At 67.4% G+C, this 22,719-nt stretch overlaps 2 protein-coding genes across 2 annotated transcripts; one reads left to right on the forward strand and one right to left on the reverse strand.

The window, feature by feature from the left end:
• Positions 1 to 2: 2 nt before the first annotated feature.
• On the reverse strand, positions 3 to 2,488 carry CHLRE_06g287900v5 (uncharacterized protein). Its single transcript, XM_043063372.1, has 4 exons — positions 2,297 to 2,488; positions 1,823 to 1,956; positions 1,435 to 1,555; positions 3 to 1,283 (listed from the first exon to the last, which is right to left on the reverse strand). Exons 1-4 carry the CDS (start codon positions 2,437 to 2,439, stop codon positions 599 to 601), a joined length of 1,083 nt encoding a protein of 360 aa, XP_042924078.1. The 5' UTR covers positions 2,440 to 2,488; the 3' UTR covers positions 3 to 598.
• Positions 2,489 to 2,588: 100 nt separating this feature from the next.
• On the forward strand, positions 2,589 to 22,658 carry CHLRE_06g287950v5 (uncharacterized protein). Its single transcript, XM_043063373.1, has 38 exons — positions 2,589 to 4,062; positions 4,196 to 4,253; positions 4,512 to 4,598; positions 4,814 to 5,123; positions 5,406 to 5,976; positions 6,176 to 6,312; positions 6,486 to 6,697; positions 6,949 to 7,135; positions 7,302 to 8,368; positions 8,681 to 8,765; positions 9,063 to 9,193; positions 9,316 to 9,569; positions 9,728 to 10,053; positions 10,334 to 10,460; positions 10,637 to 10,802; positions 10,995 to 11,258; positions 11,482 to 11,658; positions 11,830 to 11,933; positions 12,157 to 12,245; positions 12,502 to 12,642; positions 12,864 to 12,965; positions 13,234 to 13,390; positions 13,842 to 14,008; positions 14,390 to 14,845; positions 15,021 to 15,107; positions 15,438 to 15,597; positions 15,799 to 15,914; positions 16,239 to 16,460; positions 16,727 to 16,787; positions 16,985 to 17,127; positions 17,280 to 17,497; positions 17,689 to 17,758; positions 17,979 to 18,104; positions 18,323 to 18,427; positions 18,686 to 18,811; positions 19,024 to 19,275; positions 19,443 to 19,514; positions 19,810 to 22,658. The coding sequence occupies exons 1-38, from the start codon at positions 2,769 to 2,771 to the stop codon at positions 21,790 to 21,792; spliced, it is 10,410 nt and encodes a 3,469-aa protein (XP_042924079.1). The 5' UTR covers positions 2,589 to 2,768; the 3' UTR covers positions 21,793 to 22,658.
• The last annotated feature ends 61 nt before the right edge of the window (positions 22,659 to 22,719 follow it).

Raw genomic sequence — 22,719 nt, forward strand, 5'->3', positions numbered from 1 at the left:
ATTAAATTTTGTACACATAGCCTCTCGCGCAGTTGCAGCCACTGTGCGGACCACCACCTCAACAGAGTAACGGACACCACAGCTTCCGCGCATGGCGTAACCGCCATACGGCACTTGAGCAGTCAGCCTGTCACCAGACACGAATCATTCATCACAGCCTGTGCCACAGCCAAGCACACAGCGCGACATTGAACCTGTCGGCCGATGAGCGGCGTGGGCTCGCAGGTTGGCACTGTACACCCATGTCCGTGGGTCTGGGCATCAGCTGCACCCTACGGGACCTCGCCAACCTGCCTTGAACCCTGTCCCATCACACACCCATGTCCGTGTTGTGCTAGAACCTCGTCTGCTCGCGTCCGCCGCTGATGACCAGTCCAGCACGTGCCAAGAGCTCTTGCCACATCACACTCACGCCCAGCTGGCCAGCTCAGCGCTATGGCCACCGACACCACCCCACCTCACCCATCGCGAGAACACTGTCCTGCACTGTCACTCTCTACGCCCGCTAGCTAGCTCACGACGGAACAAGCACCGGCACCAGCCTCATCACCAACTTGCCGCAAAGCTTGGATGCCTGCCAAAGGGCTAGTCTACATGCTCATTTCGCCTTGGCGTTAGCTTCGGTCCTCTTGCCACCTCCTGTCGCCTGTCCGCTACCGGCTGCTGCTTGTGGACGTGGGCTCAATCCTTGCCCCTGTTCTCCTGCACGTTCCCGCCCCGCCCCGCGCCGCCGGACTGAACCCGCCCCTGCCGCTGCCTGCTCTTCATTCGCTGCCAGTTCAGCACCGCTCCCGTCATAGCCGATGCCTCCAGCCGCCATGCCCTTGCCCTGGCTTCCCGACTTTGACGCATCGGCCACCGGCGCCGCAGGCCGCAGCCCGGCGCCGCCACCCCATCGCACGTAAACCTCCGCTCCCGTCACGCAGACCACAATGGCTGCGACGGCGATCTTGCCAAACACGTCGTACCGTGCTTCCTCGCTCCACTTGACGCCGCCCACCATCGCCACGCTCGACACGACCATTATTACTAGCCGCTGCAGCACCACCCAGGCGCCCGAGGCGACGTGGCGCAGCGCCCAGGCGCCGTGACTGGCGTAGCGCCGCCGCCGCGCCTGCACCAGCGCCACGGCCGCCGTCAGCACAAACCAGGCGTTGAGGCCGCGCAGCGCCAGGTGGTTGTCAGGCATGCCGCTGCTGCTACGGCCACTGCTGCTGCCAGTCGCGGCGCTTTGCAGCTCGTGCGACCCGCCAACCAGCCCGCGGGCCTCCATCACAAAGTACCTGCCGTGGGGCGTGCCGGGGTGCCGACAGGGTTGCCAGTAGGGTGTCAGGTGTGTTGGGTGTGCTGGATGCGGCGATGGGACTACGCTGGGAGCGAGCGCCTGTGGCCGCATCCGGCCAGCTACTTTTTGACTCGTTGCCACTCGCTCACCCAATGGCCACCGGTACGGCGGCCGCCAGCATAATGCGGCCGGTGAGCCGGTGCAGGCGCGGTGCGGCGGCGCGCAGGCGCGGCGGTGCCAGCTGCATTGCGCCGCACAGGGACCACACACCTGCACAGCAGTTCTCAAACAGTGGCGCACGCACAGGGCGTCACAGGGCGTCAGGCCACAGGCGCAGGGCATTGTTGCCATGTGGGCCTGAGCTCCTCATCCGGGCGCCTCCGCGCCGTCCACACACGGCTGCCCGCGGCTGTTCGCGAGCCCTGCTCCTGGCGGCCAGCAGCGTGCCTGGCAGCCTGTGCTGCTGCTGCTGCTGCTGCTGCTGCTGCTGCCACCCCCTGGACCACACGCCCCTTGCCCCGCCCGTATCGGTCGCACCCGAGGGCAGGATGTGCGTGAGCTTGACGGCGGTGTGCGGGCCGTGCTTGGAAGCGACGTCCCGGGGCGCGGGTACGAAGTCGAGCTCGCCCAGCCACACCATCAGCCGCTCATGGCCGGGTAGCCAGCCGCTCCTTGAACGGAGTTTGGCGGGGCGCACGCGAAGAAGAGGGAAGCAGCGGGAGGAGAGTCAGGGGGTGCTGGGCGACAGTTGCCGGTGCAGTGTAACGGCGGCACGGCTGGTGGGTCAACACGGCCGCGGAGGAGGTTCTGAGTGTAGGTTACGAAGTGTGCACGTCCAGGCGCTTCAGTGTGTTAGAGCCAAACGAGCCTAAATTGGGCAGTGTTCGACTTGTGGTATACTGGTATGAGAGCTACCCCGCCAAGACTCCGCACGTGCTTCATTGTTGTGAAGCAGCTTCAGCGGTGTGTCAAACCCCACTTTAAGGTCCCACCCCGACACCTGGAGCTCACCAGCTGGTTGCGGGGAACATGAAGATCCAACACACCATGTAAAGCAGCAGCACACTGAGCGCCGCGAGAATGGGGTCATGTACCACACGAGGCCTCAGGGGCTGCCCCGGCCCCAACCCAGTGACACCGTTGGCAGCAGGCATTATCCACACGACTGCTTATGTAACAGGATATCTATAAGTATGATGTTTGAACGCAAAACGTCTTCGTGCAGCTTTGTGAATTCTGGTATCAAACACGCCCCCTTCGCCCCCTTCACCGCAGTCACAAATTGATGCATACATGTATACGAGGAAATCGGAGCTCACCCAGGTGCCCTGCACGGACCATTTGGGATCAGCCCATCAGCGCAGCACGACAGCACGACCTGAAACGCAAACACAAAACAAGGGACGCAAACCGTCGGTAGTTGTCCATGCGATGGTATCTGTGATGAGGAGCTTGTGATAGAGTGCGAAAATTGGCTCCAAATATGGAGCTGGGCGCGGACCCGCCTGCTGAGCACCTGTTTCCAACTTTGGAGCAGGACGTTGCTGACCTGCAAATTGCGGTGGCCAAGCTCACGCGCAACTTAAAGGGCACCGCAGCATCGCTCGGCCATCTCGCGCAGCTCAAGCAGCTTGTTACCGAGCACCCCGACCTGGTGCCGCAGCTTATTGAGCATGGAAATAAGCTATTGGCCAGCAAGGGTCGGAACGTCGAACTGACAAACCAGGGGCCTCACGACTCCTCCGGAAGCCGGGCAGGCCTTCCTGGGCCTGCCCCCACACCTGTTGCGGCTCAGGCAGGCCCCGCTGCCGGCCAGCCAGCCGGGTCTCGCGCTCACAGCACCGCAGCAAGTGCAGGCGATGTACCCGTTGCGAATGACGGCGCGGAGCAGATTGACCCGGAGGAGCCAGAGGAGCCTGAGGATGAGGACGATGAGGGTGAACAAGACGCAGGATTCTCCTTCCGAGTGCTCCGGGCGGAGGGCGCGGGCCCGCTCTCGCCCTCACGCATTGCTGCTGCCAAGGGGGCGAGCGCCCAATCTCCAGATATCGGCACCGCTGCAGCTACCCCAGGCTCGGCAGCCGGCCCCTCAGGCGGCGGAGCCGCTGCTCCGCCCGGGGCGGCTGCCGGCACCGCTGCCGCTGCCACCTCAGGCGCCGCGGCTGTGGCCCCGCAGCACGGCAACCGCAGCCAGAAAGCCGGCGGCGCCAGTGCTGCGGCAGCCGCCGCCGCCGCAGCACCAGCAGCAGTAGCTGCTGCTGGACTTAGCACGCCGCCGTGCGGCGCAGGGATGGATGCAGACGGCGATCACGCTATGGATGATCTGGGTCGGGCCGGCTTTGACCCCAGCCTGCACCTGGCAACGGGTGGCGGCGGCCCCGCCTCCTTTCACACACCCCTGCAGTCAGTCGTGTCAGCGGGTATGACGTCGGTGCCGGAGGCAGCGGTGGGCGGGGTGGCCGGCGCGCAGGCGGCCGCGGTGGCAGCGACGCCGGCAGAGGAGACGGGCGGCTCCGGCCCCAGCCAGCAGCAGCGCCCGGCGCCGGGTCGCACACCTGAGCTGCGCACCCCCAAGGATGCAGCTAAGGGCACAGCTGCGGGGCCAGCAGTGACTGCAGCCGAGGATGAGGCAGACGCGGATGCGGCGGTGGGCGGCGCAGACGGGGCTGTGGCGGAGGACGCGGAGGGCGGCGAAGCGGAACGGGCAAGCGAGGAGCCGGCGGAGGAAGACGCGGAAACCGATGCCAATGATGACTTCAAGGTGCAGTACTATTATGGTGAGTGCGCATCTCGCGTTTCGCGCATAGCCGCAAGTGCTGCACGCCGGGCAGGCGTATAGGGTTGGCACCGTGCGTACCGTACGTGCCGTGCCTGGGCACCCGCCTCAAGTTGCAAGCTCGCACCCCGCAGGCAACCCCGCGGTCGTGGTCAGCACCAACTGGCCGGGTGTCAAGCCCGTCATGGACGAGTGAGTGGTGCACGGGTGCGGGGCAGGCCGCGGCCGGGGGTTGACACCGTGGCAGTGCGCTCTGGTGGGGATGTAGGGGGGGGGGGGGGGACGGGAGGGGGAGAGGCCGGCAGGCGGCGTTTGCGTTGGGGGGCGAGCAGGGTGAGCAGGGTGCAGGTGTGAGAGCACGGGGCCTTTTGCACAGGCTTTGCTGACATGTGCCTGTCAACGGGCGCTTTGTTGTGTGCACTGTGCGTTTGCGCTGATGGCCCCCGGCAGGTGGATTAACGAGTTCCGGGCTCGGGTGCGGGTCCGCGAGGAAGACGGCACCATCCGCTATGTGCCCGGGCACAAGAGCACACGCAGGTGGGCAGCGTGCGCTTGCTTATGGCGTGGAGACGTCATCTTAGTCGTCGCCTCTGTCTCGGCTTCCGGCGCGGCCCCTTCAAGTGCCGTATTGCCGTTGCCGCCTCCGCCCAATCATAGCCACCCGTGTGACCCCACACTGGCACTAACACTTCCTTGATTGCTATTGCAATTTTCCCTGACCTTGTCGCCACTCAACTTTGGTGTGTGCGCAGGGAGATGATGAAGTTCTTCCTGCAGAACACCGAGAGCGTGCTGCTCGCCACCGGCCCGCCGGGATTTTATGCCGACGACGCCGAGGGGGACGAAGAGGACGAGGACGCAGGGGCCTTCACGACACAGCGCGCTGCGAATGACGAGGATGGCGACGGCGGCGGGTTTCGGGTGGCGCGCGGCGGCGGCGCCGCCGGTGCAGCGGGTGCGGCGGCGGCGGGCGGCGACTGGGTAGACGCGGGCTTTGACCAGGAGGTGGAGGAGGAGGACGATATGGCGTTCCTGCATGAGATCTCTCTGCGGGAGGAGGAGGTGAGCGAGGTGGGCGCGAATGCCGGGCGGCGGGTGGCGGGATGGATGGTGCGGATGGGGCTTAAGGTTGTCCAGGGGCACGCACCGCATCCGGGCTTAAGCAGGCAAGTGGCTAGGGAGCGCGGACAGCAAGCTGGCAGCAGCAGCGACTGGTCCGGCGACAGGGCGGCGGCACGACAGGCGCCCGGTGCCCTCCGTGCGCTCGGGCCCAGGCCGTGGCTCTCCACGCACCCACCCACTGCCGCCATGCTGCACCCGGCTGTCTTGGATGCTGGGGTGCAGGACGAGGGCGACCATGAAGACGAATACGAGTACGAGGATGACGCGGACGGCGAGGACGGCGAAGGCGAGGCGCCCGAGCCTGGGGCGGAGGCAGAGGCTGAGGTCGAGGCTGAGGCAGAGGTTGAGGACGACCTGGCGGCCACGCTGCAGGACGACGAGGTCGATCCTGAGGAGGCCGCACGCAACTGGCAGGCCGCCGCGGAGCGCGTGGCGCTCCGCCCGCCGATCTCCGGCGGGACCCCCACGGACGCCGGCGGTGCGGGGGGCCCTGGCCCGAGCGCCGGCTCCGGCGCGGGCTTGGGTGGTGCAGGCGGTGGCGGCGGCCGCCGGAAGAAGGTGCAGCCGGTGCGGCGCGCGGATGCGGCGGCCGCAGCGGCGGATGGCGCCGCAGGCGCTGGCGCTAGCGGCCCGGCCGTTAACGCCGCAGGCGGTGCGGCTGAGGAGCGGCTTCAGGAGCACGAGGGGCCGCTGGCTCGCAGCCTGGCCGGCATCCTGCGCGGGGCGGGGGTGGAGGAGGGCTCGCTGCCCGCGACAATACGCAGCATGGTGCGGGGCCTGGTGGGGCGCGGAGGTGAGTGCGGCAGGCAGGAGAGAGCAGCAAGGGGGTAATTGGCGAGACTTGCTGTCATAGCGACCAGGTTTACGTGTGGCCGTCATTGAAGCCTCTTTACCCCGGCTAGTTCATGACCGCGGACTGAGTCGGGCTGAGGCCCCGTTAAAACTTCCCTGCCGTGATGCGGTTATCAATGTTGTGTGCTGGGCCCGGCCAGGCTTCACGCACGCCACGGCGGCGGTGGAGGCGCGGGTGACGTCTGCGGCCATGGCGGTGCTGATGCAGCGGCTGGAGGCGCACGTGGCGGCGGCACGGGCGGAGTGGAGGGCGGGGCGCAAGCGGCTGCTGCTTCTGGTGGGTGGCGCGGAACTCACTATGCCTTGCCCGGTTGGCCCCAAAGGGCGCGTGCGATCCTCCCTGCGTATGCTGCACCGTCTCTGTGCGCTCATTCATGCAGCCTCCTCTCACTTGTGCTGAGATCAAGTGGTGCATGGACGCCCCCCACCCCGCCCCCTCACCGGACACAGTCGGACGCGGTGGCCTTCTGGCTGCGCGCGCGCAAGCCCTCCAGCGCCGCCGCCGCCGCCGCCATGGCCGCCGCCAACGGCCCGGCGCGCACGCTGGCGGACGACTGGCGGGCGGAGGTGGAGCACCTGCAGGCGCGTGTGGCGGCTCTGTGCCGCGAGGTGGCCACCACCTTTGTCAACGACGAGGCCGGCTTCGAGCGCGGCGGCCGCAAGTGAGCGGTCATTGGTCATGGCTCTCAATGGTTGATTTACGATGTTATGCAGCGGGGCAAATGGAGGCCATGTGAGGGTGCTACGTGTGGAGGGTGAAGGGCGGAGGGTGGAGGGGTTCTCCTCACCGCTACGTTGTGTGCCTGCCCAGCGAGTCGGCAATTCCTGCGCCGCGAGTTCCTTGGCGCAGTGCAGGGCGGTGTCGGCAGTGTCGACGTGTCGCAAGTTTCCGTGCCGTGCCTCATCCCGCCAGGTTTCTGGGCCCTCTGGCGGACGACGTGCGGCGGGTGGAGGAACTGAAGCTGCTGCTGGGGCTGGCGTCGGGCGGGCGGCAGGCGGCGGAGGAGGCGCAGCGCCGCGCACGTGAGGAGCTGGGACCGGAGGCGGTGGCGGAGCGGCGGCGGCAGCAGCGCAAGAAGAAGGACGCAGGCGCGGGCAAGGTGCGTGGTGGCCGCAGCACGTTGCCGGGAGGTTTTGCGTTAAAAATCCCATTCTGTACAGGGCACGGACTGGGCCCGGGAAGGCCATTCAACCTGTCAGGTCAAGCCCTTGGGCACCGTACCGTAACCCGATGCCCTCCTGTGCTGTGCCCCTTGGCGTCCACAGGAGGGAGGGCGGCGGCAGGGCGGCGGAGCTGACGAGCCCGCGGCCGCCGCCGGCCTTGGCGCGGGCTCCGAGGACGGCGACGGCGAGGACGGCGAGGACAGCGGCGACGAGGGCAGCTACGACAGCTCCTTCATCGACGACAGCGGCTTGGAGGGCCAGGAGCAGGAGGGGGATGGCATGGAGGTGGAGGGCGGGGCGACGAGCAGCGGGCCAGCCCCCGGCGCGGGCGTGGGTGCCGGCGCGGAGGCGGATGCGGAGCCGAAGGCGGACAAGGGCAGCCGGGCGGCTGGCAAGGGCGCGGCCAGGCGGCGGAGGGGCGGCGCAGTCGGAGGTGCGGGTGCGGGCCCGGCTGCTGAGGAGGCCGGGGCGGGCGGCGAGGCCGGGAAAGATGGCGCGGAGCAGCAGGAGGAGGGTGGCGTAGGTCCAAACGCGGCTGTAGGTCTGGCGCCCAACCAGACCGAGGTCCTGCTTGGCTTTAGTGCGCGGCTGCGGCTTGCGGCCGCAGCGGCCGCGGCTGCGGCGGTGCCTGCCAATCCCCCAGCGGAAGGCGAGGGCCTGGATGCGGAGCAGGGGCAGGAGCAGCCGCAGGAGGGCGATGGGCCGGAAACGGCGGCCGAGCCGTCCGAGGCTTCGATCGGGGACCCCATTGACGACGACGAGGCACCGGACGGCGAGGTCGCATGCGGTGGCGAGGAGGCAGCTGGTGGCCAGCCCGAGTCCGTACAGGGCCACGGCGACGGCGGTGGCACCGGTGACGGGCCAGCTGCTGCTCCTGATTCTGACACGGGAGCAGCAGTGCCGCACCAGCAGCAGCCCGCACCAGCAGGGGAAGCGCCGCCTGTGGCGGCGGGGCAGCGGCAGCGGGCGCGGCGCGCGTCCGCCGCAGCGGGCGGCGGCGGTCAGGCCGGCGGCGCCTTCTCCCCCGTGGAGGCCGAGGTGGTGGCGTTGTTTCCGCAGCTGCTGGCGACGCAGCCCGGAACGGAGGTGGACGTGATGGTGCCGCCGACGGTGGAGTCAGCTGGGACCACCGCTGCGGCCACCCCCGCTGCCGTGGCGACGTGCTTCCGGTGCGTCGGTGCGTCGGTGTGTGTGTGTGTGTGTGTGTGTGTGTGTGTGTGGGTGGGTGGGTGGGTGGGTGTGTGTGTGTGGGTGTGTGTGTGTGTGTGTGTAACAACGGTTTACAGTTGTTTATCAGATCACGTGATCGTGTGTGTGTGTGTGTGGTTGTGTGTGTGTGTGTGTGTGCAGGCGGAGGTGGTGCAAGCGGTGTGTCTGTGCATACGTGTGTTTGCAGGGCGTTCAACCACCTTGTACCGTAAATTGCATAAGGCGGTTTGCTTGCAGACGCGCTTACCGACGCGGTGTCCCCGCGTGCGCAGGGCCTGGTGTGTGGGCGGCCGCATCTCGGAGCGCACGCCGGAGGGCATGTTGCAGATCGACTTCGGCGGCGGCTACACACAGGAGGTGCGGGGAAGGGGGGAAGGGTCCACGAGGCCAGGCAGCGAGGGTAATGGTGACCAGGCAGGGTTGGGGTGCGTCAGTGGCGTCGGTTCAGTACCCCAATGCGCCATGCCGCAACAGTTGTGTTGCACGACGTGGACTCTAAAGGCCGCAGCGGAAGCAGACGCGACCTCTGCAACGCATAGTATCCCGCTTACAACCCCTTGTTCCGCACCGCTCGCCTCCCACCTGCATAGACCGCGACAAAGCACGCATCTGAAACCAATGCCCCAACGTCTTGCCGTCGTACGGGTGGTGCAGGTGCCGGTCAACATGCTGCGCCCTGCCTGCAGCACAGCCCGCCCGGACGGTGCAGCTGCCCAGGCGGCAGGCAGCGCCGGCAGCGTGTCGGCGGAGCTGCGGGAACGGGCCGGCCCTGTGCGCATCGCGCGGTGAGCGTGCTGACATGCCTGTGCGCCCTGGCCCTTATGCCATGCCGCAACCGCCACGTTACGTCCGCGTATTGGCTTCCCTGTGTGCTCTCTTGGCTAACACTTGGCACCTGCGCCCGCAGGGGCGAGCTGCTGCAGGTGCGGCAGCGGGTGGAGGACGGCTCCACACGCTGGCGGCCGGCACTGGTGCTGGCAGTGGTGCGGCAGCAGGGACGCGGCGCTGCATGCAGCTGGACGCAGCTGCTGCGGGCAGCGGGTGACACGGCGGGCGCGGCCGCGGCGGCAAGCAGGCGGCTCGGGCGGGAGGGCCGCGGTCCGGCGGCACGCGAGGGCACCGAGTGGCGTTTGATGCTGCCTGCTGGGCAACCGCACACAGGTACGGCTCCGCAGCGTGCCATTGCAACACGTGCGCTGCCTTGCTTCCAACTGTCTGCCACCGAGTCAGCATACAATTGGGATTTGCTCACCGAGTCAGCATACAATGGGGGATTGCTCCGCCCTTTCTGTGCGTGTACGTGTCGGCCGGCCCCGCAGCCGCGCCAACACCCGAGCAGGAGCCGGAGACGCCAGAGCCCCGCCGCACACTGTGGCCCACGCGCCTGGACGCCACGGCCGCAGCCGTATACGGCGACGCCTCCTATGTCGACACGCTGCACACGCTGCGGCGCAACCGCCTCCAGGCGGGCCCCCAGCAGCATCAACAACAAGAGGAGGATATGCAGGAGGAGGGAGGGGATATGGGGCCACTGGAGGCGGCGGCGGCGCGGCGCGCGGCGGCGGCGGCGCCCACACACGCCCGGCTGCTGTTCCTGGACGCGCTGGCTGAGGAGCGGCGCCTGCTGATGCACCTGCAGGCCAGCGTGAGTGACGCCGGCAGCTGGCAGGTGGTAGTCCAAAGCGTGCTGGCGTGGCACCGCGGCTTGCAGACGCCACATGAGCGCGTTCCCCTCTTGTGACCTATATTTGGTGTGCTGGGTCCCACCTGTATGCGAGTGCGGCGGGGCGCGCTGATTCATAGTTTCGCTTGAAATTCTAAACCAGCAAACGATCGCGTCTTGTTTGAGCACTCTTTCTTGCCCTGCTCCGTATGCACCGTATGGTGTGCGCTTCGCTGCTCCCGGGGTGCCCCGCTGTGCGCAGGTGTCCGCGGATCAGCTGCTGCACGACCTCGCCGCGGCGCCTCTGCTGTGGTGGCAGCCGGAGCACGAGGGGCAAGAGCAGGGCGCCTGGAGCCACGTGGCCGCGCACAGCGGGATGCGGCTGCGAGGTGGGTGCACGTGAGGATTGCGAGCATCCCTGGCGGCCGCTGCCGGGCCTGTATCAACGTGTGCTTACAGCGCTGCTGCATTGCTGTGGCCCGTATCACACATATGCGCGCTGCTACCTGGAGCGTTGCCATTCTGCCACGCACGCCTGATCATGTGCTGCCGCTCATCGTCGCAGGCACGAGTGCCGCAGTGGTGGCGCACCGCGTGAAGGACGCACGGCTACGGCAGCGGTTGGCGCTGCTGCAGCCGGCCACGACGCTGGACGCCGACGAGCAAGCGGCGCGGCTAGTGGCGCGTGGGCTGCGGCGGCTGCCTTTTGCAAACATTCAGAACGTGCACGAGTGGGTACAGCGGCGTCACGGCGGGCTGCGCCCACGCGCGAGCTGACAATACCATATTGGGCACTGACCGCTGCAGGCCTGCACCTCGCGTCGCTTGAAGCGCGTACGGCCTAGTCCCACACTGCCATACCTGCAAGCCTGCTGCCAGGATCCCTTGCAAGAACTGCCACGCACACCCGTGCCCCCGCGCAGGAAGCTGAAGGCCCGGGTGCGGCGAGGCGCCCACTTCTCCCCCCTCCCGCCCAAGCGCGACGCGCAGCACCCGGGCAGCCGCGGTGCCGACGACGACGACGACGGCGACGACGACGATTCAGAAGGCAGCCGCCGCGCCGGCTCCCCCGAGGCCGGCATCGAGCCAGGCCGCGGCGAAGGGGCCACGCGAGGGCGAGGGCGCGGGCGAGGGCGCGGGCGTGGGGGCAGGGGACGCGGCCGCGGGAGAGGCGGCGGCCGGGCAGGGTAAGCGGCGTGCGGTTGGTCCGGTAGTGTGTGACAGGGTGGCAATGTTAAGTGTGGGGTGTTTGGGGCAGCTGCTTTCGAGGGCGACGCACTCCGCATGCAGGGAGGCTGGGGAGCTCGTGCAAGTGGGAATCAAGGTCTGCACATGGGGATACGAACAAGGATGTGTGCCCCACCAGAAACATTGAAACATTTGCCCGACCGCATATGCGCCTTCTTACAGGACGGCGGTGCCAGGCGGCGCAGGCGCAGCAGGCGCGCCGGCGGTGGGACCGCGCACGGGGCAGCGCGGCCGCAAGCGCAAGGCCCCGCCCGAAGACGAGTCAGGCGCTAGCGCCGGCGAGGGCGAGCGCGAGGACCAGCAGGAGCCCGCGGTGGATGCGGCTGTCAAGCCGGAGGGGTGAGGCTGGGGCCGGGGGTACTGACTTTGTGCGCGTCCGAGCGCATGGAGGAACGAATGGTGTGGGCACGGGCACATGAGGCACGCTTGCAAGGTTTCACCTGTTGTTTCCTTGTCGTACAACCCTGACAATCTCCTTCTGCATGCCTCCGTTGCCATCACGACCGCCAGCGGACCGGTGAACGGAGGCGGCGGCGGGGCCAGCAGCCCCAGTGAGGTGGTGGTGATCGACGACAGCAGCGACGAGGAGCAGCCGCGGGAGGAGCAGCAGCGGGGTAAGCAAGGTAGTAAGGCGCGGGGGTGGCACGGCTCTCTTTATTTTGCTGGCGCCGATGCGCTTCCCGCTGAGCCTGAACGCGAGGCCGTGTTGCTTTTGCGGCTGTGTTGGCAAACGCGTTGGTCACCAGTAGAACGGACTGAACCGGACCAGCAATTCTCTTACAATGGGACCATTCTTTTAGGCTTGGCTACCCGCGCGTCCCTCCGCTGCACACGCAGGAAGTCGGGGCGGTCGCGGCCCAGCCGCCAAGCCACCGCCCGCCAAGAAGCAGAAGACCGCCGCCACCAAGCCCAGCGCCGCCACGCAGGTGCGCCCTCGCGATGTGTACCCTGGTCAATCACAAACCCCCAAAGCCCTACGCCACACGTAGGGGTGCTGCGGGTCGCACGGCGTTAGGAACGCGCGACTGCGCTGTTGGAATGCAGCCGCCGGCAGAAGCACCTGCTGTTACGGTACTGCCGATGCTGCTCACAACGGCAGCCGTGTGCGCGTCCCCTACACTGCCTCACACACATCCGTTCCCCTTGTGCCTTGTTGCGCGCGCGCACATGTATGCCTTGCAGGAGCGGCTGAAGCGGCAGCGGGAGATGAACAAGCAGCTGGCGATTGCGCGGCGGCAGCGCCAGGAGGCGGCGGCGCCGGCGGACGGCGGGCAGGACACTGCGGCGGGGAGCCGCCTGTTCCCTGACCTGCCCACACCCAAGGCACGTGACACTGTTGCGGCACGTATTGTGTGGGAGGGTCGATTCTCATTCGGAGGGCAGTTGGTGTGGCGAATGAAGCGGCGTCGCAAAGGGAAGTGCTCGAGCCAGCAACGTGTGTGCGGCATTAAGGTTTTACTTTGGTTGGACTCCCGAGCGAATCCCGAGCACCTATCCACCTGCATCCCGCTCGCCCGCCCACTGCTGCGTGTGCGCCCGCGCAGTTGGCCTCGCTGTTCACCAAGGCCATCAAGCCCCACCAGCTTGACGGCCTGCGCTTCATGTGGGAGAACCTGGTGGAGCGGCACCGGCTGCAGGCCCAGGACGTGAGTGGCCCCGCCAGGCGGGAGGGCAGGCAGGCACAGGACAATGGGTGCTGGGTGCTGGGGCTGGGGCAGTCGACGTCGGAGCTGCTCCCAGGCATGGCAGGCACAACCACACCCTTTACTCATTTTGTCGCATGCCCCCCTTCCTATTCCCCACAACTTACCCCTCCCCTTACCGCACTTTGTCTACACTGCTCCAACCCCTCAACTCCCCTATACCTTTACCCCTATCCCCACGCCCTTACCCCCCCCCCCCCCATCTGCGCAGCCCGACAACAGCTGCCTGGACGCGGGCGGCTGCATCCTGGCGCACTCCATGGGGCTGGGCAAGACCCTGTCCACCATCGCGCTGCTGCACATGTTCCTGGGGCAGGGCCTGGCGGCAGGCCCGGGGCCCGGCAGCCAGCCGCAGGCCACGACTGGCGGTAGGCGCAGCTGTGGGTTGTCTGTGTGTGTGTGTGTGTGTGTATGTGTGTGTGTATGTGTGTGTGGGGGGGGGAGGGGGGGTTGAAAATACCAGCCCAAACTAGACCAAACCAAGCTAAACTAGCGGAGCACAGGCAGAGGTGTTGGTTGCAAGCGATAATATTTCTGGGATGGGGCCGAGGTGTCGTGGAGCAGCAGGCTCAGGGGCGCCGGCGATGAAGGTCGCCGCCCGGGCTCGGTGGCGCGCACCACAGCACAGAACAGGCGCACGGAGACGACAAACAAAACCCAGGGGGACAGGGGGGGGTGCCGGTGTTCAGTGGGGCTGCTTCTCGCATGACGTGCGAGTTTCTGACCATCGCCGTGCACACTTACACCCTGCCCCTCAACGCGCACACCTCATCGCCCTCCTTCCGCTCCCAACCCCTCCCCCTGCTGCTCACCGAGCAGCCGACCCCGCGGCGGCCGACGGCGACGAGGACGGGCTAGCGGGGCGGCGGCGCGCGCTGGTGGTGACGCCGGCCAACGTGGCCTCCACCTTCCGAGTGGAGTTTGAGCGCTGGCTTCCCGAGCGCGGCAGCGAGGACGAGCAGCTGAGCCGCCTCACAGGGAACAAGGTGCGGCGCGTGCTCGGCGTCGCTGGTGTCGCTGGTGTCACTGCCCGCCGTCGGCTGTGTGCGTTTCACCATGCGTTCGTGCTGAGCTCTTCAGGTATATCTGCGGTTTACGCTCGTGTCCTGTCCTCGCCTTCACCACCTGGGCACTCCGCCCCAGTCAAGTGGTCGTCTCATCCCGCCCTACCCTGCTCAAACTTGACCATGACGCCGGTCACCACACCCGCTGCCACTGCCCCCCACTGCACACACACACACACACACACACACACACACACACACACACACACACACACACACACACACACACACACACACACACACACACACACACTCACAATTACACTCACACTCACACACACACACACACACGCGCCACGTCAGGTCTACATGTACAACCAGGACGACGACGCGGTGGGGCGCTGGGCAGCGCAGGAGGGCTCGGTGCTCATCATCACACGCCACATGTTCACACGTGCGGTGCTCACGCCACCGGCGCTGCCCGGCCAGCCCAAGGACAAGGCGGCAGCGGCGGCGGCAGCCGGCACAGGGCCGAAGCGCCGCCGCGGCCGGCCGCCCAAGTCGGCGGCGGGCGGGCAGACGCCACCGCCCGGGACGACGCCGCTGCCTGCGGTGGAGTTGCGCGGTGGCGAGGCGCCGCCGGCTACGCCCGATGGCGTGCCTGAGGCCGGTGTGGGCCAGCCTGGGGCGGCCGCGGGGGCCGCTGGCGCTGACGGAGACACGGAGATGGCGGACGGCGTGGCGGGGCCGTCGGCCACGCCGCCACCGTCACCGCCACAGCCGCCGCGGACAGATGAGGCGTACCTGCAGTGGGCAGAGGTGGGGGCGTGGTGGCGTCGCTTGGGAGGGGGGGTTGCAAGGATGTTTGGCAAAGCGGTACAGGGGGGGGGCAAACTTGGGATGGGAGCTGCTGCGTAGGTTGCGATGTGTGCGGTACCCGGGACCCGCCCGCCACATGCTCTTGCTCCCCCCTGTGTGTGTACGTGTAACCCAGACGCGACGGCTGCTCCTGGAGGGCTGCGGGCTGGTGGTGGTGGACGAGGCGCACGAGCTCAAGAATCCCGAGTCACAATACTACAAGGCAAGCATGGGGCAGTGTGCGTGTGTGTGTGTGTGTGTGTGTGTGGGTGTGTGAGTGTGAGTGTGTGTGTGCGCGCGTGTGCGTGTGAGTGTGTGCGTGTGAGAGAGTGTGTGTGTATGTGTGTATGTGTGTGTGTGTGTGTGTGTGTGTGCGTGTGCGTGTGCGTGTGTGTGGCTCTGGCCGCTTCCTTAGCGGCGTGCTGACCGCAACCGCCACACCGCCAAACCAGACAACACAGCCGCGCGCTCGTGGTGCTTCCCCTTTGCCCTACCGCAGCCACACACACCACAAGCCATGTTCGCTGCCTTGTCCTCTCCTCGCTCCCCGCAGGCCATGCAGCAGGTGTCCACCCCCCGGCGGCTGGCGCTGACGGGCTATCCGCTGCAGAACAACCTGGAGGAGTACTTTGCCATGATCAGCTGGGCGCAGCCGGACCTGCTGGGCACGCAGCAGCAGTTCAGGGCCGAGTTCGCCACCATCATCCGCAAGGGTGGGTGGAAACTGGCGGGGGCGGGGGGAGCGGGCAGCACAGAGGGTGCGGGAGAGGGTGTGAGAACGGGTGCGGGAGGCAGGCTTGGTGGGGACGGATGGGGGCGGGGGGCAAGGGGCGGTGCAGACTCCGCCCCTCTCCAACTGATTACCTACACCCACACCTGTATTTACACACCCCTGTTGCGCATCACACGCACAGGCCAGCAGCCCGACGCCAGCCGTGCCGATCGGGAGGCCTGCGCCAAGAAGCTGTACCTGCTCACGGAGCGCCTCACGAAGGACTGCATCCACAGGGTGGGGCCGGAGACACTGGAGGTGAGACGGGCTGGGGGCGGGCGAGGGAGGGCGGGCGGGAGGCAGGCACGGGCATGCGGGCCGGAGCCGGCGCTGCGCCGCGGTGCCGAGGTGCTGATGTCCGCACGGCCTTGCCTGCCACCGCCCTGGGCGCGGCACTGCAACTACCGTATCCGCAAAGCGACCTTCAACACATCTCCGCCGTGCCCTTGCCGCACACGCCGTCCCGCGCCGCCGCTCCGGCGCCCTCCGGCCCCGCCGCCTGCCCCCCTGCTATACCACTGCACCTGGCTACGCCTTCACTTCTCGAATAATCATGAATGCACCCCCCCCCCTCGCCCGCAGCCCATGCTGCCTCCCAAGAGCGACGTGGTGTTGTTCCTGGACATGACGCCGCGCCAGCGCGCCATGTACACAGCCTACCTGAGGGCGCTGCAGGGGCGGCCGCCGCCGGGGGCGGCTGGGGGCACCGGCACCAGCGGCGAGGGTGCAGAGGGCGGAGGCGGTGGCTCGGGTGGTGTGTTGGAGCGGCGGCTGTTCTTCCGGGACCTGCGAGTGCTTGGCATGGTGAGGGAGGTTGGGGACCGGGAGAGCTCGGGGTCGAGGGTTGTCTCCACTGTTCCCAGTAAGGGTCCTGAGGCGCAGCGGAGGAATGGGGAGATGGGGCGAGAGTCAGGTGGCGGACGTCGGCGGAGCTAATGCATGGGGACACACACAGAATCAAGCACACGCATATACACATCTTGCGTTAGATCTGCTTAGGGGGTGTCCATGTTGGGGTGTCCGCACCCGCTGGGACCATGACCAGCCGCCCGGCCCCGGTGCGTCCGCAGCTGCTGAACGCGCCGTCCCGCTTCGAACAGCTGGTGGACGTGGGCGAGCTGGAGGAGGCAGGTGAGCGGCGCAGCGGCGGGGCGGGGTGGGGCGGGGGACTGATGTGCCCGAGCCCAACGAAATTGGCCCGGGCTGTGTGCCAAAACCGCAAAAGAGGAGGCATGCAACGACAGGTTGTGCGTGCGTTTGGCACGTGTGTCGCGACGTGGCCTCTGAGAATGCCCCGTGGACGCCGCTGCCCTCTCGCACATCTGTAGACGTGGACGACGCGGCAGACGCGGGCGCGGAGGAGGGCGCCGCGCCCGGCCCAGCCGCTGCTGCCGCCACGCCCGCTGCCTCAGCCAAGAAGACGGCGGGAGGCAAGGGTCAGCAAAAGTCAAAGATCTCCCTTGCTGCGCAGGTGGGGCCCGGATCTGAGTGATGCAGCATGGTCGTGATAAGGAGCCGAGCTTCATGTGCATTGCTTGCAGCATTGAGGCTGCACGTGCCCCTTACTCACCGCCACACCATATGTGCTTGTTAACACACGCACACACGCGTGTGTTGCTGCAGGTGCGGCAGCAGCTGTCGCAGCTGTTGGAGCGCTTCCGCCGCGTCCCGGCGCCTGTGGGACCCGAGGCGGAGACGGAGGAGGAGGAGGGCACCGACGGCGCGGCTGCTACGGCTGCTGCGGCGGCGGCTGCCACGCCCGCCCCCTCCCCACGAGCACGGACGCAGGAGGCGGTTTGGGGCCAGATGAGCAAGCACGTGTTCGTGCACCGCCTGCTTAAGTGAGCGGGGCACGTGGGGCTGCGCGCTAGTGCCCTTGTTCCATCGGGTGTTTGGCTCTGGTCAAGTCCGCTGGGCCCGCCTCCCGCCTGTACTCGTCATCCCCAAACACTTCCACACACACCTTTATGGTATGGCACGCACGCACGCACACGTACGCACGCACATGCACGCACGCCCACCTTCTACACAGGCTGTGTTGGGACGCGAAAGAGAAGCTGGTGATCTTCAGTCAGCACTTGGCAGTGCTGGATGACCTGCAGGTGGGAGTGGGTGGGATGGGGGGTGGGGCGGGCGGCGTATAAAAGTGTACGCGAATTGGATTATGAAGCACCTGAACCAAAGGGAGCATCCGCGCGGGCGTGTGTGTGTTGCGTGTGCATGTGTGTCCGTGTTTGAGTAGGCTTCAGCATCCAACAGCTCAAGCCTCCGCCTCCTCCTGCCTCCACCACCGCGCCGGTCCCGCTCCCGCCCCGCCCGCAGGCGCTGCTGACGTCGCCCGGCCAGGGCTACGTGCCCGGCCGGCACCTGTTCCGCATCGACGGCTCCGTGGACACCAACAAGCGCAAGCAAGTCATTGACGGATTCAACGACGGCCGCGAGGCGCGGGTGAGCCCGGCGCGCATCCCCAGCGGCGGCTTGCAGCAGCGTGCATGGCCGCACACGCCCTGCTGCATCGACGCCTGTGCCGCATGTCTTTGCTGGCTTGATGCGTCTGCGTGGTCGTAGCAGGCCGTATGCGTCTTGCGGGACCGCCTGCTCTTGCCAATCGCCAGGCCGCCCCGCTGTTTGCCGCCGCCTCCTCCCCGTGCTCCTGCCCTCTCCAGGTGATGCTGGGCTCCCTGCGCGCCGCCAGCCTGGGCATCAACCTCACCACCGCCTACCGCATGGTGCTGTTCGACCTGGAGTGGAACCCAGTGTACAGCGCACAGGTGCGGGCCGGCGGGCCTGCGGGCCTGCGGGGGAGGGGGGAGGGGGGAGGGGGGGGAGGTTGGACTGAGCTGAGGGCGTGTGTGTACCGTACGGTATGTTTGTGCGTGCAGGGAGGCGGTGAACTCCTGGCCACAATTGGCGGTGCCGAGTCCGCTCCGCTTGCCTGCGCATGCCATCATATGCATTGCGCGCATGCCCCAACCCAGCCCGACCCAGCCCGACTCAATGTCACACCACCCCCACACGACACCGCGCAGGCGGTGGCGCGCATCCACCGACTGGGCCAGCGCCGCCCCACCTTCGTGTACCGGCTGGTGTACGCCGCCACGGGGGAGGAGCGCGTGTACGAGACGTGTGTGGACAAGGAGGAGCTCTTCAGCAAGGTGCGGACGGCGGGGGGGCTGGCGGAGGTGTTTTCACCATTCCCAATACGCAACCAGAAAGTCGAAGACGCATCGGGGGGCCGGAGAGGTGTTTGGGGTATGGGTGAGGAGCTCGCGCTGCTCATATACTTATAGAAGCTGCCCTCTTGTTCCCAACGTGCTGGCCCCGCCCTACCTCCGAATCCCCCTGCCCCTGCTGCTGCCCTCCAAAGGTGGTGGACAAGAAGGCGGTCCGCAAGATGGAGGCGGAGGAGGCGGCGTGTGAGGACATCTGGACCTACACCCCGCCCACCACCCTCAGCCCCACGCGCGCCGCCAGAGAGCTGTGCAAGGTGGCGGAGGCGACGGCGGCGGCGACAGGAGCGGGAGGCGGAGGAGGCGGAGGCGCGGAAGGGGCAGCCGGCACGCCGGGGCCGGGGCAGCAGTGGGAGACGCGGGACCAGATGCTGCTGAAGCTGGCGGAGGTGAGCGGTGGGGGAGCCAACGAGCGAGAAATTGAGCGAGAACGCGGGTCTGTCAGTTTATCTTACCTTGTTGCATGGTATCACTGCCATTGTCATCGCCAAAATTACCCATCTCGCATCCTTGGAAAGCTCCACCGCTGCCACTGCAATTGCCACCTGGGTTGCAGGACGCGCACCTGCTTCGCAAGCTGGTGAAGGCGCACCCGCACAAGGCCAAACTTCCGCCCGACCCGCTCGGAGTGAGTGCGCGAGTGTCACTGTGTGTGTGTGTGTGTGTGTATGTGTGTGTGTGTGTGTATGTGTGTGCATGCTTCCGGTGTCGTGGTCATGTGCTTGATGCTGGTTTCAACCCCAGCAGCAGACGCCATCACGCATCCGCATATTTACTTGCTGCCGTGCCTAGTGCCTTGCCTTGCCACTCCCGGCCCCCGTTCCGCCCCGACCCACACAGCACCGACCCGCATTCCAACGCAGCACCTCACACGTCCCTGCGCCTTTTCTCCCTTACTATTCCCACCCCTCCCCAACACACAGCACCTCACGGAGGACGACAAGCGAGCCGCCCAGCGCGAGTACGACATCCAACTGGAGGCGGCGGCGGCGGCAGGCGCCAGGGGCGGCGGCGCCCGAGAGGCGCGCCGCCTGCGGCGGCTGCGTCGCGGCGCCGTGAGTGACGCCACCGCGGGCGGCGGCTCCGCCGCCGCCGGGGCTGCTGCTGTTGCCGCGGAGGTGGGGCTGGCGGTGGGCGACCACGGCGAGGGCGGTGTCCTGGTGGGGCTGACAAGGCCGGTGCCGCCGCCTGCCGAGCGCGGCGGCGCGGGTGCTGCAGGTGCCGCTGCTGGCGGCAGCGCGGGTGCGGGCGGCGGCGCGGAGGCGGCTGAGGAGGAGGACCTCAACCTGATGGACTTGGAGCCGGAGGAGCGCCGCGTGCGCGTGGCGGCAGCGGCGGCGAGGGAGGTGGAGCGGGAGGTGTCAAGGAAGGCAGCGCGAAAGGCGGAGCGGAAGGCGGCAAGGGAGGCAGCGCGGGAGGCGGAGCGGGCGGCGACGCGGAACGCAGCGCGGGAGGCGGAGCGGGAGGCTGGTCAAAAGGCTGCGGCACAGGGGACCCAGCCGCCGCAGCACCCGCCAGAGCCGCAGGGCCCGCAGCCGCAGCCGCAGCCGCAGCCGCAGCCACCACCTCAACCGCGAAACGGGCAGTCCACAGCGCAGGCCAACGGCGGCAGTGGTGACGGTGACGGTGACGGTGACGCTGCCGGTGACGGTGACGGCGACGGTGACCGTGGTGATAGCGCTGTTGCTGGCTCTGGTGGCACATCAGCGATGACGAAGCCGAGCAAGCGGCTGCGCGCTGAGCCCGCTGCTACCACTGCTGCTGATTCGGCAGCGGCTGGCTCCGCGGGCGCAGACGCTGCCAACCGCCTTGCTACTGACGAAGCCACGGACGGAGCCACGGGTTGGACCGCAGACATGGAGGCAGACATGGAGGGTGAGGATGCAGATGTCGGCCGGCCCCCGGCGGCGGAAGCGGCAGACCCTGCGGCGGTGGGGGATGGCGGAAGCGCAGCTAGCCCCAGCGCAGCCCGTGGCGGCAGTGGCGGCGCTGGTGGCATTGGCCAGCGGCTGATGAACAACATGGCAAGTTTTTGGACGTCCAGGGGGCTGGGACTCCGGCGCTTGCCGCGGACACCAATGCAGCAGCTGGACGGCGACCAGGCAGCGTCGCCGCCTCCCGAGCGCGCGCTAGAACCCGGAACCGCGGCTGTGCCGGCGTCTGCTGCTGCCACTGCTGCTGCCGTTGCTGCGTTTGTGGCGGCGCAGCGGGCTGCTCTTGAACGCGCGGGCCTGGGACCGCCGCGCTACACAGGTGGTGGCACGCCGCCGCCCGCAGTTGCAGCTCAGCCCGCCGCCTGCACCCGGTGCGGGGCCCAGCGCCCCGCGAGTCTCGGCGGCAGCTGCCTGGTGTGCGGCACCCAACAACAGCAGCAGCAGCAGCAGCAGCAGCAGGATGTGGGCGAGGATGCTGCCGGGCCCGCCGGGGCGGCGGCTGCGACCGAGCCCGCGCCCCAGCCTCAGCAACAGCCACTGCAGCAGCCGCGACCACTGCAGTCGCCGCAGCCGCAGCCGCGAGCCAAGAAGCAGGCGGCCAAAGCTCGCGGCAGCGGCGTTGCGGGCGGTCTGCTGCCGGGGAGCCCTGTTGCTGGCCCGCAAGCAGGCGCGGCTGCAGCCAATGGCGCCCCTGTCGCTGATGCCGCTGCGGCGGCGGCGGCGGCGGCGGCGCTGTCACGCGGCACCAGCAGTGGCGTCAACACGGTGCACCTGGTGCCGCAAGAGGCGGCGGCGGGGGTGGCAGCACCAGGGCCTGGCCGCCCCGCGAATGGTGTGTCGGCGCTAGGGCTGAGGTCGCTAGCAACCAAACGGGGCAGGAAGCAGGGGCAGCAGGCGCACGCGCCGCCGCCGCAGCAGCGGCAGCAGGCGGAGATGATTGACCTGGTGGATGAGGATGAGGAGGAGGATTGATGTGCAGACGGCGCAGCAGGTGGTTGTCGTTTGCGCTGCTGGAGGGCATGACAGGAGCGAGCTCGTGAGCGCCCGGTTGTCGCTCGGTGTGACTTGGTGAGTTGATGGGGTCCGGTTTGTTGACCAGCAGAAAGCGAGCGGTATGAGCAGATGCGGGTGGGTAGCAGGTAGCCTGTGGCCGGACAAACCGACATGCAGACAGATATACAGAAACACCGGCATACTGAATGGCACCTAGAGGAGCAAGGCTCATCAGGGGCATGCACGCCATGGCTGCGATGGGCGGGGTGTTGTAGATTGGAAGCGTAGCGTGCCCTTAGGCAGAATGTCTAAGGCGGGTTTCGCTCCCATAACACACTGGGGCTTCTATGGCCAGTGGTTCTTTCCAATTTATACTCGATATAGCACTGCAACACGGGGTTTAGCCGTTATCGCGTCACACGTTCCAGAACCCCTGGCACAGCTGCGCTATCATATGGAAAGGGCCCCGTGTGCCGGGTTCGTAAAAGCTTACTTGCCTCTTGCGCGAAGGCATTGCTACACATGGTGTTATAGCCTTTTGGGTGCTGCTCTCGGCACTGAGGTGGCACAGTGGCAGGTGTTTCAGGAAGTTGAGTTAGGGTTTGGGAAGCATGTTTGGGCGCAGAGCGGCTGGGCGGGGCTGCACTTGATCCGCCGGGATACTGCAGTAGTATGCCGGGTGTCCGTGCGTGTGCCTGGCGCCATGGGAGGAAACTTGATGGAGTGACCCAAAACCGGAAGCACGATCGGAAGGACCGTCACCGTGTCCCCGGGGTAGTTGGTAGCCGGTCCTACTTTCCCTCGCCGGCGCCTTCATCGGGACCCTCTTGTAACCAGTGCGATCTTGGGATCCCAAGCGGGACAAAGTTCACGACGGAACAACGCGCGGCCTCGCAGCTACTGGGC

This window comes from Chlamydomonas reinhardtii, chromosome 6, assembly GCF_000002595.2.
Source record: "Chlamydomonas reinhardtii strain CC-503 cw92 mt+ chromosome 6, whole genome shotgun sequence".
NCBI classification, from domain to species: Eukaryota; Viridiplantae; Chlorophyta; class Chlorophyceae; order Chlamydomonadales; family Chlamydomonadaceae; genus Chlamydomonas; species Chlamydomonas reinhardtii.